Raw genomic sequence first — 19,753 nt, forward strand, 5'->3', positions numbered from 1 at the left:
CTTATCTTCCTTATGCACATTGCAAAAGTATGACCTAGCTCTATCAGTGGGAGTTTCTCTTTACTACTTGGTAGTCGCTCTGCTGGAGTAACTGAATTTCTATGAATGTTATCAGCTTAATCCAGGCTACAGTGTTTTCATTAGACATCTTATACCTTTAACATCATACAATACCATAAAAGAAGCAGTATCATATGGACTTATTTTTTGCACTGATCAATGGAGATATATAGAAATAGAAACAGATGTTTGTGATGTAATTTAAATTAAAGTACAGTGGTACCTCAGTTTACGAATTTAATGCATTTCCAGGAAATTTTTTATTGCGAAAAATTCGTAAACTGAAATGTGGTTTCCCATAGGAATGCATTAAGAACCAATTAATCCGTTCCGGAGGTCAGAAAACAGTTAAAAAAAAAGTATTTTATCCGTTCAAAACTCTTTATAAAGTGCACTTTAAAGGCATACATACTGTACAGGGACATGATTAAAACATTTCCAGAATGGCTCCAAAACTCGATGCAAAAACCGCATCAAACCCTCCACACTCAACGTCACATGCTACCCACAGACTCCAGCGGCGCTATAAACCTCCCAGGCGCAATGCATCCTGGGGAAACTTGCTTCGTATTGCAAAAACAATTTGTAAACCGAGACATTATTTTGAATGGATTATCATTTGTAAACCAAAAATTACGTTAACCGAGGCATTTGTAAAACCGAGGTACCACTGTATAACTAAAGGTAAAACATTTATTTGTAGTTTTGTTTAGAGTAGAGAGCAACTGGAGCACCTGTCAGGTTTTTATTGCTGTCTGTGACCCCATTAGGGAGATTCACCCTCTTTATTTGTCCTGTTTACCATTATTATCAAAAGTGAAAGTAAAAAAAAAATCAGATTTTGGGTTGTTCCCAGAAAAGTAAAAGAAGTGAATTTTTCCAATGGGGACACTAGTTCTGTTGACCTGGGGGTCCACAAGGAATTCCCTTAATTTGCAGAGATTTTCTCACTTCCTGTTTTGACTATGGGATAGGAAGTGAATGTAAATCTCCCCAATGGGACACAGCTGGCAAAAAATAAACTGACAGGAGTTATAACCCTCCCTTACTCTCTCCAAAATGAAAAAAAAATTGCCTTTAGTTCTATTTTAACCACTTGCCTACCAGGCACTTATACCCCCTTCCTTACCAGGCCAATTTTCAGCTTTCAGCGCTGCCGCACTTTGATTGACAATTGCGCGGTCATGCAACATTGTACCCATATGAAATTTTGATCATTTTTTTCTCACAAATAGAGCTTTCTTTTGGTGGTATTTAATCGCCACTGGGCGCTTTACTTTTTGCGCTATAAATTAAAAAAAAGTGCAAAAAATTTGAAAAAAAAAAAAAGTTTATTTGTTTCTTTTATAAAATTTTTCAAACAGGTATTTTTTCTCCTTCACTGATTTGCGTTGATGAGGCGGCACTGATGGGCACTGATAGGCGGCACTGATGGGCACTGATAGGTGGCACTGATGGGCACTGATAGGCGGCACTGATGGGCACTGATAGGCAGTACTAATGAGGTGGCACGGATAGGCGGCACTGATAGACAGCACTAATTAGGGGTCACGGATAGGCGGCACTGATATGCAGCACTGATAGGCGGCACTGATAGGTGACACTGATGATGGGTACTGATAGACGGCACTGACTGGCATCACTTCTGGGCACTGACTGGCGGCACTGACTGGCACAACCCCTGGGCACTGACTGGTGGCACTGACTGGCAGCACTGCTGGGCTGCACTGGTGGGTGGCACTGGTGGGCAGCACTGGTGGGTGGGCACAGGTGGGTGGCACTGGTGGGCACAGGTGGGTGGCACTGGTGGGTGGGCACAGGTGGGTGGCACTGCTGGGCACATGTAGGTGGCACTTCTGGGCACAGGTAGGTGGCACTGCAGAGTGACACAGGTGGGGGCACTGCTGGGCACAGGTGGGGGCACTGCTGGGAAAGGGTGGGCGGGGCTAGTGGGCGCACTGCTGGGCAGAACTTGCGGGTGTCACTGCTGGGCACCGATCATCAGGGCACTGATCATCAGTGCCCTGATGATCGGTGCCGATCCCCGCTCTGACAACTGCCGGTTCTCGGCAGTACTTTCCTCACGATCTGACAGCGTGAGGAAAGTGCAGCCGAGAACCGGCACTTGCATTTTCCTGTGATCAGCGTGTCATTGGACACCGCTGATCACGTGGTAAAAGGCCGGTGGGATCGGCCTTTCACCACATCACGTGATCAGCTGTGTCCGTAGGACACAGCGATCACGGAGATCGCCGGGTGCGCGCCCCCTGGGGCGCGCAGGAGAGCGCGTTCTGGGAGGACGTCATATGACGTCCACTCAGAACTGGCCGGCCGCGGTGAAGCCGTCATTCGGCTATGCGCGGTCGGCAAGAAGTTAATGTAAACCTTGCATGAAAAATCCCTTCACAGTGCTGGGGCGCATTCCTGTGGGATATCATGCACTCAGCATTCCCTTGAGGCAGCGATGATGCACAGGGACATCACAGTAATCCATAGATACTGGAACTTTTACAGTCAAAACTACTTGAAAGGTTTAAAGAGGAACTAAATCCATTGATTTTAATGTTTGCCAAAAGAGTTCCATACAAGTCATGCCTTGAATAAAAACTGGCACAATTGCTTGTACGCTTAACTGAACTGTCAAGTCATCAATTGGCTGGAGTCATAAATGATCACGTGCAGCACCATGGCACCTGCAGATCAGAACAGAATATGATGGCCGTTTTCTTGGCTGTAAGGGTTTAATTTCACTTGAAGTAGCATGATTTCAAAGTCGCATATCAGTGCAACTTGGCAGATATCTTCATGCACAGATGTCTATGCATGTCACACCTGAAATCGCAAAGAATAGTGCAGAAGTCACATCAATTTGAATGGATCCATTGGTGACAATTGCAACTTGTCATGCAATTTGAAACTGTCAAATCGCATGACAAGTTGCTCCAGTGTAACCCAGGGCTAAGGCGTACACCATACGTGCAGAAAACTGATGGGAACTGACACGCAGATATCACTTGCAGAGAGAGCAGTTTACATCGGTTTTCATGCATGTTTCAATGAGTTTTATACATGTTGCAGATTTCTGCGCAGAAAAAATCTGCATGTGATACTAGTATTGTGGTGTGAACAGGGCACTTAGAGAAAAATCGATTTTGTTGTGCTCTTGCAGAATGCATGCAGAAAAACTGACATCTCTGCACCATGGTATGAATGAGTCCTCAACGATTTCTACCCCAAATTCTGTAAACAAAGGTGAAAGAAAATATTCAAAAAAGGCAAGTAAAGCTTCAAGCCATTTATGAACAGTTTAGTTGCACCGCACAAAATCAATTTCAAATCAATATTAAAATGTTATCAAGTTTATAAACACCATAAAACTTTAAAAGTACAAGCGCTCCTCGGTTTACGAATATCTTGGTTAACGTAATTTTCGGTTTATAAATGAAAATCCATTGAAAATAATGCCTCGGTTTACAAATTTTTTTCGCAATACTAAGTAAGTTTCCCCAGGATGCATTGTGCCTGGGAGGTTTATAGCGCCGGCCCCGTGCCTTTAAAGTGCACTTTATAAAGAGTTTTGAACAGATAAGACTTTTTTTTACTTTTTTCTGGCCTCCGGAATGGATTCATTGGTTTTCAATGCATTCCTATGGGAAACCGTGTTTTGGTTTACAAACTTTGCACAATACGAAATGTCCCGGAGAATGCATTAAATTCATGAACAGAGGTATGCCTGTAGACCAAAACACAATTAGTAAAATCTTATGTAAGCATAAGGCCTCCTGCACATGGAGCCAACTAGTTGCTCTGCATCCCTCCTGGTGGTCGAAGACTTATGCCTAGTACACACGATAAGAATATTGAACAAATGATTGTCCTTTTTTTTTTGCATGCTAGTCTCCATATTGAAAATAAAAAGGTTACTCAACGTACAAAAAGTCTCGTACGACTGAATAGAATTTTGGAAATTATGTATTGAATTGTAATTGTATTGCATTTTTGGATGAAAACTGTACTGACTAAACAAAAATCATAGGATCTGGTATTGTAGAAGAAACATTTTCGTGCTTGTCCCTTGGATTATTGTTGCATGAACTGTCGTGATTGGCTCTCAAAAGCTGTATACTAATTATCAGATTATCATACGATCGCTCCACGTACAAAAATTTTGTTATGATTTTCTTGTTGTGTGTGTGGGCCTTAAGGCAGGCTGTTATTGGATGGGGCTGAATATTGTACTGAGTGGTACACTCGTCTAAGGCATCTATGTTTTTTTGAGTGATCAAAGTTCCTCCTGCGCTATAAATGGTGAAAAAAACAACCTTAAAGCTGCCAGCACTCTCCTGCTGATACCTGATACAGTGTAAACATAAATAAATAAATAGTGTGGCGCTCTAAAATAGATATAAAAATATATATATATAAATATAACCGTTTATAATACGTGACCAAATAAATAAGTGACCAATTCATAAAGTGAAATAATTAAAGTATATCAAAAAATATAAATAAATACCTCAAGTGATCTAAATAATATACCTAGTGTCTCCAAGTCATGTTGGTGCATAAAAGACATTCCATAAAGTGATCATATATAATTATATCCTATATAAAGTGAACAACGTGCTAAAGTGCCAAAAAAGTGTACAAAAACATATATTTCAATTCTTGAATATTCTCAAAACACTCAGTCCATCCAGTGATAACCGAATCATGCGATGTGTAGTGATGAAAAATGGAGATTTGTGCCAAACTCCTCTCCTACAGGTGGCTAAATTGCCTCCTCACCTCCTCCCGGTGACCACTAAGGGCCAGCAGGCTTGCAGGATCACCCTGGATCCTTATTCCACAAAAGACCAGCAGCTTTTCTCCTTCTTTTTTTTGTGAGACTCCTGTTTCTCTCACTCCACCAGGATATTTCTGAAGGACAATGACTCACCAGTCCAGTGAGTCAAAAAAGAGAATGCCCTCTAAGTGCAGTAGTTAATGACTCCTTTATTTTCAAAAAAGTATAGAGTGACAACACTCACATTTTCTGCCAGTCCACCCTCCTCACCGATGTGTGGGTGTACTCCATGTGCATGGGACTTCCTAGGTGTAGCAAGATGTCCTCAAACGCCGGAAATGGGTCACCGCGCACCGGAAACTGCGGACTCGCGAGTCCGCAGTTTCCGGTGCGCGGTGACGCATTTCCGGCGTTTGACGCCATCTTGCTACACCTAGGAAGTCCCATGCACATGGAGTACACCCACACATCGGTGAGGAGGGTGGACTGGCAGAAAATGTGAGTGTTGTCACTCTATACTTTTTTGAAAATAAAGGAGTCATTAACTACTGCACTTAGAGGGCATTCTCTTTTTTGACTCACTGGACTGGTGAGTCATTGTCCTTCAGAAATATCCTGGTGGAGTGAGAGAAACAGGAGTCTCACAAAAAAAAGAAGGAGAAAAGCTGCTGGTCTTTTGTGGAATAAGGATCCAGGGTGATCCTGCAAGCCTGCTGGCCCTTAGTGGTCACCGGGAGGAGGTGAGGAGGCAATTTAGCCACCTGTAGGAGAGGAGTTTGGCACAAATCTCCATTTTTCATCACTACACATCGCATGATTCGGTTATCACTGGATGGACTGAGTGTTTTGAGAATATTCAAGAATTGAAATATATGTTTTTGTACACTTTTTTGGCACTTTAGCACGTTGTTCACTTTATATAGGATATAATTATATATGATCACTTTATGGAATGTCTTTTATGCACCAACATGACTTGGAGACACTAGGTATATTATTTAGATCACTTGAGGTATTTATTTATATTTTTTGATATACTTTAATTATTTCACTTTATGAATTGGTCACTTATTTATTTGGTCACGTATTATAAACGGTTATATTTATATATATATATTTTTATATCTATTTTAGAGCGCCACACTATTTATTTATTTATGTTTTTTGAGCTGCTGCATTTTTGGAAGGGTCATGGACTTTTTCAAAAGCAAAAAAGCAGCGTTTTTGCTACAATGATGATGTTTGTCTATCATGTTCGAAGAGGACCTTGACATCTAACAGGTAGTGGGCTGTCCACGGTGTGTTGGGGGATGTCAAGACTTGCGCTAGAATTGGATTAAAGTGAGAGAGAGGTGCGCATAGTCAGCCACACTCTCTCTTCCCAGATTCCATCTTGCTCCAATGGCAGGACAAGAATCGAGACAGTTGGAGATTGGCTGGGTACAATAGTTGACCAGGGCGCCTTTTGTGTCTTGCCATGCTCTTAGCATACCACATCACTTGCGGAGACTGCCTTCATGAGCTTTGTCCTATTCCAGTAGGCTTTGTGCGCTCAATCCACCGGAATCTGTCTTCACATGCTCGGGGTAAACAAGTCCCTATCTCACCAAAGGTCAATGAACCAACGACTATTCTCAGCCTGGTTTGGCCAGCCTGTCAAAACTGTTGCCTGGGGTGTGGCCGCTGCGCATGCTACAGCTACTAGGAGCCACAATTAAGAGCTAAGTGACAGGTGGGGACCAAAGGTGGACAAGCTGCCCTGGAAGGACACAACCTACCCTAACACCAGAGGTGCTACCCCTCCCTGCACACCCCATACACCACATGCTACAATAGAGTTCAATGGAGAAGCTGCTGAAACACATGTAGTGCATTTTTGCCATGTTTTTTGCCACGTTTTGCATTTATATTCTGCCGAGCAACCAAAAAAATTTCCACTGTAACAAAAATAATTAGAAAAACCGCAAAATGCGGTAAAAGCATGCAAAAAAGGGATTCAAAAATGCAAAAAGCACTGCAAAACGAACAAAAGGCACAATGCATTGGTGAAAACCAGACCTGAATTTTACAAATCTGCAGTTATTATTAAATAGATACCTTGTCATCCTACCAGGAAGGTCCTTGTTTAGGCACTTCCTGTATTGGAATGACAACAGCCTCTTAGTTGTGCTCCTGTATTGTCACCCCATCTTATTTTCCCTCGTTGGAAACCACAGATGGTCAGTCTGACACACATTTCAAAGACATGGTCCACTGTTGTCTCCATGGGGAAGCTGGGCCAGAGCAATGACATGCTTCAGAAAAAATGAGGAAGGGTTGTAACAGCACAAACACTGCAAAGTCCTGGGAAATGGTAGTATGGGGTGATCATGGTATTCGTGGCTACTGTATGAAGAGCGTAGGATTCCGTGTGGCACTGAGGGCAAGGCTTCTAAATAAGCTGTAGCAGCTTCTGTAGATGAGAACACCCATTGTCAATATACCCGCTAGCAACATGTATATATGTTATAATTATTATGAAGCTCCTGTAGAGCCATAACCATATCCCACCTTGCAATCATGCTGTATTACCACTAAATATCTGCTCACTACTGTTACATAATTGATGTGCCAGTGCTGCAAGGTGAACCTTTTACCCCACTAATCTCCCAGAATATAATTTTTTTTTTTTCCTTTGTTTCCTTTTGTATTTTTATTACCCCCATCAACTTTTTTCACATAGCTTCTTCGATTTTCAGCTGTTCAAAAATCTTTTATGGATGTAATTTTTCATTTCATTAATTTATTTTTTTTTTTTCATTTTTTCATCATTTTTTTTCATTTTATCATTTTTCTTTCATCTTCCGTTTTCTTATTTATTACATCCTCTCTTTTTTCCATTTGGTTTCCGTTACCCCCCCATTTAACATCCATGACTTTACACTATTCACCTGACAGCAATGGTCAATCACTGATTAATTGGTTAATTGATCAATTAGACTCACGTTCCCTATATATTCACCCCTGTTCATCCACCTCCCCCTGCTTGAAAAAGGAGTGCACTTCTGCCTGCCACGGCCAGTGCATGCTCCGAAACGCGTTGCAGTGCACCCTGGGATCTGACGTCATCACGGCCACTCGCCGCTACGTTCCAGCGTGCGTTCCATCCGGCTCTGAGGGAGGACGTGCACGCCGGCCGGCCTCAACGCTGTTCCCCTCCAGCCACCACGCTGTTCCAGCCGAGAGCTGACCTCCCCACATCGCAGTAAGATGACGGCTCTTCACCCGGGTTACCACCCCACCGTTAACTATTGTTAACCACGGTTTTTAAGCTTATGATTACTTCACACATGTGAGTGTTTCTACATTTAGACTTGAATTAAAAGACTTATTGCACTTAGAGGCGCTTCTCTCCTTTTTCTCAGAGCAATGACATGCAACTGACACTGAAAGTGCATGTAGACATGAAGTGGCTAAAAGAGGCTAAAGGAGATTAGCAGCACTGAGATGCAAAACAAAGCTACAAAACAGGTGAAAGCAATACATTATGGAAATAAAAATGCATTTCAATTGCTTGTGTTACATAGTGGTTTAGCAAACTAAATTTCATTGAGTTAGAGTTTAGATCTAATTTAAAGCCCAATTTTAGTTGGGGCAAAGCCAGGGGCGGACTGACAACTCATGGGGCCCCCGGGCAATAGGGAATCATGGGGCCCCTGTGTCCTTGCCCAAACTCAAAAAAGCCCTTGAAAAAGGTACCAGGCACCTCTCGAGGGGCCCCCTACTGACCCCAGGCTCTCGGGCAGTGCCTGAGTTTCCAAATGGTCAGTCCGCCCCTGGGCAAAGCACATAAGTATTCCCCAGCAGATTTCCAAAGCAAAAAAGCAGCTCTGGTTGCTGTATGTAACAGATCTCTTGAACTGTTTCCCCCCGCAGCTGGTTCTTTTAAAAAATGAAACTCAAGACAAAACTTCCTGTGCTCAGGTGTAGTGCTTAGGGGTAGAATAGACTCTCCTCTCAGCTACTCTTGTAAATGTGGATCTTGCTGCCCTCTTAGAACTGTGGGTATCCTTTCACAAGCTACAAAACAATAAAGAAGAGGGCCCACCGACCTTATGCATTACCATAAATTAATTTTTATTAAAATGTATAAAAGCAGATGCGTATTCACAAACACATGTTGTGTACGAGGATATCAACAGATACTAATGAGACCACCTCCAAATCCACCATACAAGGATATGGGAAGACCTCTAAATGTCCATAAATTACTGATGCGTCAGACCCTCTTCTACAAAGCCATATTCATGTATGATCAGTCACCTACCCATATACCATACCATATTGTTAGCCATACCCTAAGGACCCTTCAACTCCTCTCCACCCGCCTGAAGGGAGGGAAGAAGAAAAGAGGTATCAAAATGAATTAATGGGCCGCTATGCCCTCTTCTTTATTGTTTTGTATCTTTTGAATAATACCCAGCCTCATTAAAATTCCTGTGAGCCTGAGAGCAGGGGTCTCCCTCCCCCCCCCCATGTCCCCATGGAATTATTAAGTGGCATTATTATGGAATAATGCCACTCTCTGCAGTCATTACATGATGCTGCACCATTTTGGATCTGCCAACTGCCAAAAGAAGCAGAGGGTGAATGGCACCTGTGACATCAGTGGACCAAAAATTCCAGCATATTATTCCCAACGCACATGTTCCTGTAGAAATGGCTGTGTATGTAGCCAGGTGCTGCAGTGATCATCAGCTACAACTGAAGATGATCAGAATGAAAGAATATCACCAACACAGCACGGATCTCCAAGCTGGATGGGTCTAAAGCTAATTAGCTATCACATTGTTACAGCAAAAGCAACGTTTTGGAGCCACGCAGGACACCTTCATCAGACATGTGACCACCACTTCACATGCCTGATGAAGGGGTCCTGTGAGGCTCCGAAACGTCAGTGAACCGAAAACACCTGGAAAAAACTATCATCATTTTGTTTTAGTTTGCAGAGTTGTTCCAATGGGCAGAAGAGGCAAACAAGTGTGGGGGGGGGGGGGGGTACTGAGCCAGGAGTTGGCCTTTAAGGTTAGAACTATATAACTGAAACCCAAATGCCAGCTATATAGTAATATATAGAATAATCAGCCCGACACGGCATGACCACCCAGTGAGCAACATTGCCTCCAAAAAGTGAGTTCCACACAAACGGAAGGAGAAGATTGCCTCCATGGTGTCAGTTCTTACAACGAGGTGAACATTCCAGAGACACAAGAAATACATCTTTATCTTATTTTCTTTAAACATTTGAAATAGAGAATCCCTTGTGACACACTTATGAGCACACACCCCACCAATACCTCCGTACTATGCCGGCTATACCAGGAGGAAGCTGCACTGGCTGATAACACAGTGTGAGGGATAGATAGCAATTCAGAAAAGGCTCTAAGGACTGACAGAGCATTGACAATCAGCTGAAGGACGACAGGTACCAGTGCGGAGTCCATAGGAAACATGGGGCAAGGTGAGACGGCACCTGTTACCAGGGGGGATACTGGGAAGGATACGTAACATGCTTGATGAGTGAACTGTGGATGTTAGTATGTACATATACTTATATTTGACTATAGCTTGCTTCGGTATTGTTTTGTGAGTAAATATAATACAACATGTGTGCTATACTTATAGGGCATTGATATTACTTAAAATAGAAGCAAACTCTAAGGGCCCATTTGCACTAATACGTCGCAGTACTGCGCATGTTATTTATTTATTTCAGGAACTTATATAGCACCATTAATTTACACAGCGCTTTACATATATATTGTACATTCACATCAGTCCCTAACCCTCAAGGGGCGTACAATCTAAGTACCTAACTTACATTCATATACAGTCAGGTCCATAAATATTGGGACATCGACACAATTCTAACATTTTTGGCTCTGTACACCACCACAATGGATTTGAAATGAAATGAACAAGATGTGCTTTAACATCTTTGGATCTCATCTTGAGAGTTGACAGTAACAGATTCCAAATGCAAATAGCACACTTGAAATGAACTCTGGACCTTTTATCTGCTCATTGTAATTGGGATAATGAGGGAATAACACACACCTGGCCATGGAACAGCTGAGAAGCCAATTGTCCCTTACTTTTGGTCCCTTAACAAGTGGGAGGCACATATGCAAACTGTTGTAATTCCTACACAGTTCACCTGATTTGGATGTAAATACCCCCAAATTAAAGCTGACAGTCTGCAGTTAAAGCACATCTTGTTAGTTTCATTTCAAATCCATTGTGGTGGTGTATAGAGCCAAAAATGTTAGAATTGAGTCGATGTCCCAATATTTATGGACTTGACTGTACTAGGGCCAATTTAGACAGGAGCCAATTAGCCTACCAGCATGTCTTTGGAGTGTGGGAGAAAATCCACACAGGCACAGGGAGAACATGCAAACTTGAGGCAGGTGGTGCCATGGTTGGGATTCAAACTAACGACTCTAGTACAGCCAGGCGGAAGTGCTAACCATTTAGCCACAACATGTGGTGATGCTTCATTTTACTGGTACTGCAAGGCACTAAGGCAATAAAACAACGTACCACAATGCACAAAAATGTTGCGTCTATTTTTCAGCACATTAGGATGCAGTAGCAGCCCATTCATTTCAATGAGTTGCCTTAACACATTAACACACCACGAAGAAGTAAATGGGCCCAGAATAAATGACATTTGCAAAATTACTATGTTTCATATACATTTGCCATTTTATAAATAAAATACGGTTAACATATTTTAGTATCCTTTGTTGCACATCAGCGTGGCTAATTCCCTGCATCCTCTTTGCAGCGACTTCCTATCTACACATTTTTTTTTTATTTTTTTTTTTAGTCCCATGGTGTAGTGAACAAATAATGTAGTAAATGTAGTAACCAAATGAAGTTTGTATCATTTTTTTTTTTAGAAAGATAGAGCTTTATTTTGGTGATATTTAATCACCAGTGGGTTTTTAATTTTTTTGCTATATAAATTAAAAAATACAGATAATTAAAAAAAAAAAATTTTTCTTACTTTTTGTTATAACATTTTACAAATAAATAATCTTTCTAAATAAATTCAAGACAAAATGTATTCTGCTACTTTTTTAGTAAAAAAAAAAAACAAAATCAGTATATATTTGTAGCACTACCCCCTTAGGAGTCGTTAGAGATTTGGGTCCCCCTGTAGTCCCGCATAGTCAGCAACACACATTTCCTTTACTCAGACTTGCATTCGGAGACAGTAACCAGTCCTTGAGCTTTATTAGAGGATATAGAACTTGGATTGGGTAAGGGGTGTACGGGATGCCCAATGGGAGTGTAACTGAGGACAAACTCTTTAGCAACTATGTACAAGTCTCTATATTCTCAAAGTTTCTCTTCTGGAGAGCTATCCACCATCTCCCAATGTATCTCTTCAACCCCAGATGCTCCTCAATTCAGTTGTATGGAGGAATCCCTAGACAAGGGATGCAGTATTAACTACTAGAAGGGCAATAGTCCCAGCTGTAGAGTGAGTTAGGTTTCCCACCCAAATGCTCTCTCCCCTTTCAGGCCAAGGATGCGTAGGTGTATTCACTGAGTCCTTCTCCCGTGCCGCTGTTTGGTCAGTGGCTGCTACCAGGCCTTTAAGCTTGGTTGCTCCTTCCCTGTTGCCAAATGGTCCTCTCTCAGGGGGCCAGTGAAGTCCACAGCTTCCCTCCTTTAAAGGTCCCTCTGCCCCTTTCAGTTTTGGCTCCCTCCCAGGCTCCTGTACCTCAACCTCACTTCTCCATCTTCCACCTAAACTCTCCTGCTGCTGATCAGGCTCAGTCACTGTTAAGGGTTTGCCGAGGCCCCTTGTCAAGCCTCCTGTTGGGGATTGGCCAGTATCCCTCAAAAGTGCAGATCAGCAACTCCTCAGATCCACCCACTGCCTCTAGACCTTTCCCCAAAGATCTAGAGTAGGGAGAAATTCCCGAAGGCTAGTCTGCACAGCCTCTCAGCTCCTGACCCAAATGTTACCTTCTGACTATTGCACCTGGGCTGCTACTCAGCCTTCCTAGCTAATAATCAGACTCTTAGATCCCCTTAGCTAAACTAGGAGGGGGCTACATATTATGTAGTCTTTGTTATAGAGTCTACAAACCACGGTATATATATTTGAAAATTCATCAGTCCTAATGTACTGACAGCCTATCTCATTTCTTGAGGCCGTAAAAATTCCAGGATAGTACAAATACCCCCAAATTACTTTTTCGAAAGCAGACAGTCCAAGGTATTTATTAAGAGGCATACTAGTGGTTAGGGAATATAGCTTAGTGTAGTATCACCAATAGCAGCCTCAGTTCCTATAAGCCAAGCAAGCCTAGCCTACTGGTACATGGAAGTTCTCCATTTATCTCCATGGCCTATGAAACCGAAGCAACAAGCATTTTGTCACTTCTGGTTTCCGTTTGTTGTTTACAAGCTGTTTCTGGTTGTGAAAGCATCTGATCAAACCGATATCATTTTAATCAGATTCTTTTGAAAGCAGAGGAGAAACCTAGGGTCTAGTAGACCCCAGATATCTCTATAAAGAGGACCTGTCATGCTTATTGCTATCACAAGGGATGTTGTTCACCCCTTGTGATAGCAACAAAGTTGATAAAAATAATCAAGAGACCAAATCAAAAATAATAAGTAAAATAAACAATAACGTTTAAAAAAAAAGAAAGCACCGTGTCTCCCCATGCTCATGCGCAAATGCAAACATGTACGTTGGTCCCACGCACATATGTAAACACTGATTGCACCACACATGTGATGTATTGCTGCGAACATCACAGCAAGAGCAAAAATTCTAGCACCAGAACTCTAGACTGGTAACCTGCAAAGGCTCTTAAACATTGCCTATGGAGATCTTTAAGTATCGTAGTATGTCACTATTTCATGAGCACGCACAATTTTAAAACGTGATATGTTGGTATCTATGCCCGGTGTAACATCATCTTTTCTATTTAACAAATAATAGGGTATTGTATTATATTGTGTTTGTGTTCAGTACAATTCATTAACCACTTCCCGTCCAGCCCATGTACATAAACAGCCAGACGGGAATAGGGCAGCAGCGGGTGGCCGTTTATAAACTACCTCCACATTCACTGCCTGTGCGCGCTCCCTGGGACACAGTGGAACACCGATTGCTGTATGGGACCTCTGTGTGAGGTCCGGATTTATGTTATCACTAATTGGCCAATCAGTGATCACAGGAACATTAGTAAACAAGATGTCACTTCCTGACATCATTGCCTGCTACGTGTGAAATCTGTGAATGATCACAGAGGTCACATGGTACAAGGCTATTCACAACAACCTTGTACCATGTGACCAACCACAGTTCACACAGTATTTCTTAATGGCTGCAAGAATGCAGCCAGAGAGAAGTAGAAATTATTGCTTTTACAGCCTTTATGGGTGTAAAAGCAATCAGTGTAAAAAAAGAAAACAAAATCTTCATCACCACCCACAAGTAGTACAGTGTCACTATGGTGACACTGTACTGGTAGGGTGACGGTATGTTAAAAAAAAAAGACATAAATAATAATATTAAAAAATAAAAAAAATGTAAAAACCTTTTTTTTAAATTATCATTTTGGTTATAAACTAATTTGGGTTATTTTTTTTATAAGAAAAACACTTTTTTTTTTCAAAATGTTTGGACTTTTTAATTTATATACCAAAAAAATAAAAATCCCAGTGGTGAATAAATACCACCAAAATAAAGTTTTATCTGTCTCAAAAAAATGCTAAAAAAGTCATATGGGTACAGTATTGCATGACCGCGCAATTGTCATTCAAAGTGTGATAGCGCTGAAAGCTGAAAATTGGCCTGGGCAGGAAGGGGGTGAAAGTGTCCGGACTTGAAGTAGTTAAAGTGTAATTTTTCCCAAAAATTTGCATTAGAAAAACTACTGCGGAAATATGTGACATATAAAATTGCAACAACCAACATTTTTTCCACCGGACCTTTGCTTTTAGAAAACATAATGTTTGGGGGTTCTAAGTAATTATTTAGTAAAAAAAACCCTGATTTATATGAGAAGTGTCAAAATAGCCTTGGGAGGCAAGTGGTTAACTGATGTGGCAGTGATCAGGGACAATATGACTGATGTGGCAGTGATCAGGGACAATATGACTGTTGTGGCGGTGATCTCCGACATTTAGAGTGGTGTGGTGGTGATTAGCAACACTGTGAGTGCATTGCAGTGATTAGGGGCAATATGAATATTGTGGTGGTGGTCAGTGACACTGGGACTGGCATGGCGGTGATCATAGACACCATGATTAGAAAGGATTTCATATACTGAACACTTTCTGGTACCAAAGAGCTTTATTGAAAAAGTACTGGAACATACAATGTATAGGGGCGGACTAACCATTTGGAAACTCGGGCACTGCCCGAGGGCGCGGGGTCAGTAGGGGGCCCCATGAGATGCCCCTGGTACCTTTTTCATAGGCTTTTTTGAGTCTGGGCAAGGACACAGGGGCCCCATGATCCCCTATTGCCCGAAGGCCCCATGAGTTGTCAGTCCGCCCCTGGTTAGGTATATATATATATATATATATATATAATAAACTGCATACAGTTACACATTTTTTTTTCAAGATATGAACATGCATGTAAATAAAATTTTAAAAAAGTGTTGACTTCCCATGGCTTGTCATTGCAGACCTCTTTGAACGTATAGTATAGCAGGGTAAGGGATTTAAAATGTTTTCCTTCAGTTATCCTCTAAGGTGCTAGATACATTTGTATTGTGTAATATGGAATATGTATTATCAATAACTTATTTGTTATTTTGTTTAAAATTAAGCAAAACTTTACAATGTAACTATTTTGGAGGGTGTGTTATTATTTCCGATCTATAAAGGCTAATATATGTTTTGATCTATATGTCAGGTCGACCACCTGTTAGATGTGATTTCCAAGTTACAAGAAACAACAGGGAGCATCGTACCATTGGCCTAAGCAAAGAGGCACGTCTGTTCCTAAGACGGGGGCAGGAATTTACTATCACATTACAGTTTCGAGACCAGACCCTAAGACAGGAGGATTTGAGCAGATTTAACCTCATTGTAAAAACAGGTGAGATGAAACAAAAGTTAACAGTACGTTTGGGGCAAAGCGCAGACAGTCTGTTTTATAGGAGGACCTGAACTACGGAAGCTGTGTTCATAAAACACAACCAGAGGGCAAAGACTTAGTCACCATTTATGGCAGTAAGCTCCCTGCAGCTGGTCTTTCCCTTATTACTGACTTATCATGTCTTCAGGGGAGGACTGACAACTCATGGGGTCCCCGGGCAATAAGGGATCATTGGGCCCCTGTGCTCACCCCCACACCCAAAAAAAACTATGAAAAAGCCAATGAAAGGTACCAGGAGCATCTCATGCGGCCCCCTACTGACCCCGGCCCTAGGGCAGTGCCCTAGTGCTCAAATGGTCAGTCCGCCCCTGCATGTCTTGTTCAACATTGTGTCACTGTGTGGAGGTGGCCACATTGGTAGAGGAGCAGGGCTTTGCATCCTCATGTCAGAGCTACCCCACATTATGTGGACGACTCGGGGGAAAAATATTTAAAGCAAAACTAAAGTCACACTGTAAAAAAACTGCAAGCAGGCAGGCTCTTCATTACAGAAGAGACATACAATTTCTCTTCTGCAATAAGAGAAATATACCCGTCTGCTTACAGTCTTCTTTAGAATGTCCATTGGTTGCACAAGCGCAGCTCAGTTTACATTCACAGTGCCTACGTATCGGGATAACTGATCTTCTGCGCATGTGCATGACAGTCAATGAAGACTGCCCAAGAACCCAGAAGAAGCCAGGTAGAAGATGCCAGAGCCAGCAAGTGATAATGGACTGTTGAAGGAATGGTAAGTATTGCAAAGTTTAGTTCCACTTAAGGAAGCAGCATTAGAATAGAAAATAGCCAGGCACGCCTGGGTTCAGTTTTACGCAGGTGAACATTACTAAAGTCTAAGTAAAAATATTGCTACTATACATGTTCCTACAGAATGAGCAAAAAGTCGGGAGTTCAGACAAACAGCCAAAGTTTGGTTTGCTTTTGTGTTTGAACCAACATTGAACTCATCCTTACAGTAAAGGTTCAGAAAACACAGATCCACAGACTGAATGATGCAAAAGCAGGAAGAGTACTTGCTCTGCAGGTCTTCAGATATAACTTCATTTCAAGGAAGTAGAACAGTGATCAACACAGTAGTGATATCACCAGATCTCACTCCAAATGTCGTGATACTAGCAATCAGAGGCACGATACCTTACATCAGCTTGTCTCACCTTTTTACCCCAGAGGAACCCTTGAAATAATTGTCTGGTTCCAGGGAACTCCTGATAGGATTACTCTATTGAGGAAAATGCCATTTAGATTGGTGCTAGGTATTGGGAAGACTACTCTTCCTACGGTGGTGCTCAGAATGTCACCCTTGCAGTCATGCCACGATGGACATGGTTTTGAACCTTGAACTATTCAACCACCAAAGCTCAAGGAACCCCTAGAAACCTCTGGAGGAACCCTAGGGTTCTGTGGAACCCTGGTTGAGAATGGCTGCTTAGATTATCTCACATTGCAGATCTGTGAGGCTCAAGGCACAACAATGCCTAGGCACAGGAAGTGTACTGCTAGTCTTGAGGAGGAAATCAAAAAGGAAATGTTAATATTTCAGTGTTCCCTATCATATAGCAAATCTTTACCTTTCAATTTCAGGCCCACTTTAGAGACATCAAGAATACTGCTTAAAATGTGGTAAATGCTGCAACTCCTTATGGAGACCCCATCTAAACCATAGTGGATCTAGAAGCAATAAATAATAAGAAAACATTATAAATTTCAAAGTACAGTAAAGCTGGAGGGCTTTTAACCTCTGGCATAATTGTAATTTTATGGATAACACTAAGGGTTCGATTACACCTAGTTTGGTGCTTGGTGTTTTTCAGCACTGGATAAATGGCAGTTACCACTAGAGCGCCTAGAATATAGCTGTTTTGTATGTGCCCAATTCTCGCTAAGAGGTTTTGCATGTCACCACACAGCATGTTGCTGTGCGGAGACACAAATGACGTGTCACTTTGTATAAATAGTTTATAAAGAAAGTTTAAAAAGAAAACAGTGCAAAGCAATGAAACATGCATCACACCATCTCGCCCCCTCAGTGCAACTCACTAAAAATAAAACTGACAGCAATCCACACACTAAAATGATGTACTAAACGTACAGGCAGTGTGAATGAGCTCTAACAGTTCACTGAATGCAATCCAGAAAGACTAAGCAGCAGAGGAGATATGAGATGATCTACAGCCATCTGTATCTTTTTTTTTGGTGATATGTACCCTTAAGTATTCCTTTCATTATTATTGGTCTTATTATTCACTGGGTGTAAACAGTTTAACAACATTTGTAGCAATTCAGAATCATTGTATTTTTTATTTGTTTTGCATTACAAAGCTGAAAATGCAGCAAGAATGCCTTGGTCAACATCACAATTGCTGCATTAGTCCAGCACTGATCAGGAGATACTTTACCATTGTCCTATATATGTGGCACTTTTCAGTCAAATTCAACCACTTTTAGGCCACCAGGAATCACAAATATGATCTAAAGTAATTGCCAGAAACTAAACAATATATCACCCATGAGCTTGACCAACCACTAGAATTTGGTTGAGTGTGAATTCGATTGTGGCCTTGTATCAATGGAGAACACTTTTTAATGCCCAAAATTTCAATTGTGATCAAATTGAAATAGAATCAAAACCTAAAAAGCAGGAAATTTCACCAAAAGCAATCTTTACTGTTTTCAATTTCAATTTTATCACCTCACAATTGATCAAAACCACTGCTTTATATCTTTGATTGCTTTGCAATTTTGTCCAAAAATATAATGGAAAGTTCAATTTCTTGATCAAATAGCCACATGGTATAACCAGTTTGAGCCAATGGCTGATTCAAATGATCTTGGGTGAGCTTATTATTTAAACACACAGAATGTTTTGTTTTTCAGGTCCCAAACCTTCAAAAAAGGATGGAACTAAGACCAGTTTTCCCATATCCAGCCTTAGTGACAGGAAGACATGGAGTGCCAGGGTAGCTGATTGCAAGCAAGGCTTGTGGAAAGTGTGTGTCAACTCACCAGCAAATGCCATCATTGGATACTATACAATGTCAATCAAGATCTCCAGCGGAGTCATTGAAAACTTGGGGGAGTTCATGATACTATTTAACCCTTGGTGTGAGGGTAAGTGTATATTATGTGTGGGTACTGTAAGTGTGTGTATCTGGAATTAACAAGCTTTTTCACTGTTCTTTTTTTAAATAAACAGTTAGAGATAAAGACTCTTTTACTAATAGCTGTCTTTATTCTCTGGTTGCATTATGAGATGACAGAATTGTTTATTCAAGCTGTACACTGGCCCTATCCTACTTTAAATCAATAGCTATATAAAGAAAGAAAATCAATTTTATATATATATATATATATATATATATATAATATACCTGGGCTCCCAGGTGGCTTATATGTCAAACAAAGCCCTCCAGCGTTTCACTGTCACTGCTCCTTTGGTCACAGGCATATTTGTCTTCCACCAGTCTTCCTTCTGGATTCACTCGCTTGGCAGCTTAAATGGCCAGACCACAATGTCGTGCATTCCCACAGGAGTCACATAAATGAATGTTGAGCAGCGCATGCGTGGCTCAGTGTTCATTACAGCTGCCAGAAAGGGGAAAGCATTTATGACAAAAGAGACTGATTGGGTCTCTTCTGTCATAAAAACCCTGTCAGCATTTTTTTTAATGAGAGTTTAATACCACTTTAAGGTCTGTGGGCTCTCTCAGGCTTATAATAGAATG

The 19,753-nt window shown here is 41.4% G+C and overlaps 1 protein-coding gene across 2 annotated transcripts in view; it reads left to right on the forward strand.

Annotated features, from left to right (window-relative positions):
- The first annotated feature begins 10,187 nt into the window (after positions 1–10,187).
- The window catches only part of LOC149465861 (protein 4.2-like), a 64,438-nt gene continuing 54,872 nt past the window's right edge, over positions 10,188–19,753 (forward strand). Inside the window, exons 1-3 of one of the 2 annotated variants that reach the window (XM_089673392.1) lie at positions 10,188–10,346; positions 15,786–15,971; positions 18,906–19,139. In XM_089673392.1, the coding sequence (XP_089529518.1) occupies positions 10,337–10,346; positions 15,786–15,971; positions 18,906–19,139 (430 nt within the window). In that variant the 5' untranslated portion in view covers positions 10,188–10,336. Of the gene's footprint in view, positions 10,347–15,778; positions 15,972–18,905; positions 19,140–19,753 lie in introns of those variants that run through there. The other variant, XM_089673393.1, reaches the window with a different exon arrangement.

The sequence above is a fragment of the Staurois parvus genome, unplaced genomic scaffold, assembly GCF_062004578.1.
Source record: "Staurois parvus isolate SC_StPar_1 unplaced genomic scaffold, SC_StPar_1.0 ptg000137l, whole genome shotgun sequence".
Lineage (NCBI taxonomy): Eukaryota > Metazoa > Chordata > Amphibia > Anura > Ranidae > Staurois > Staurois parvus.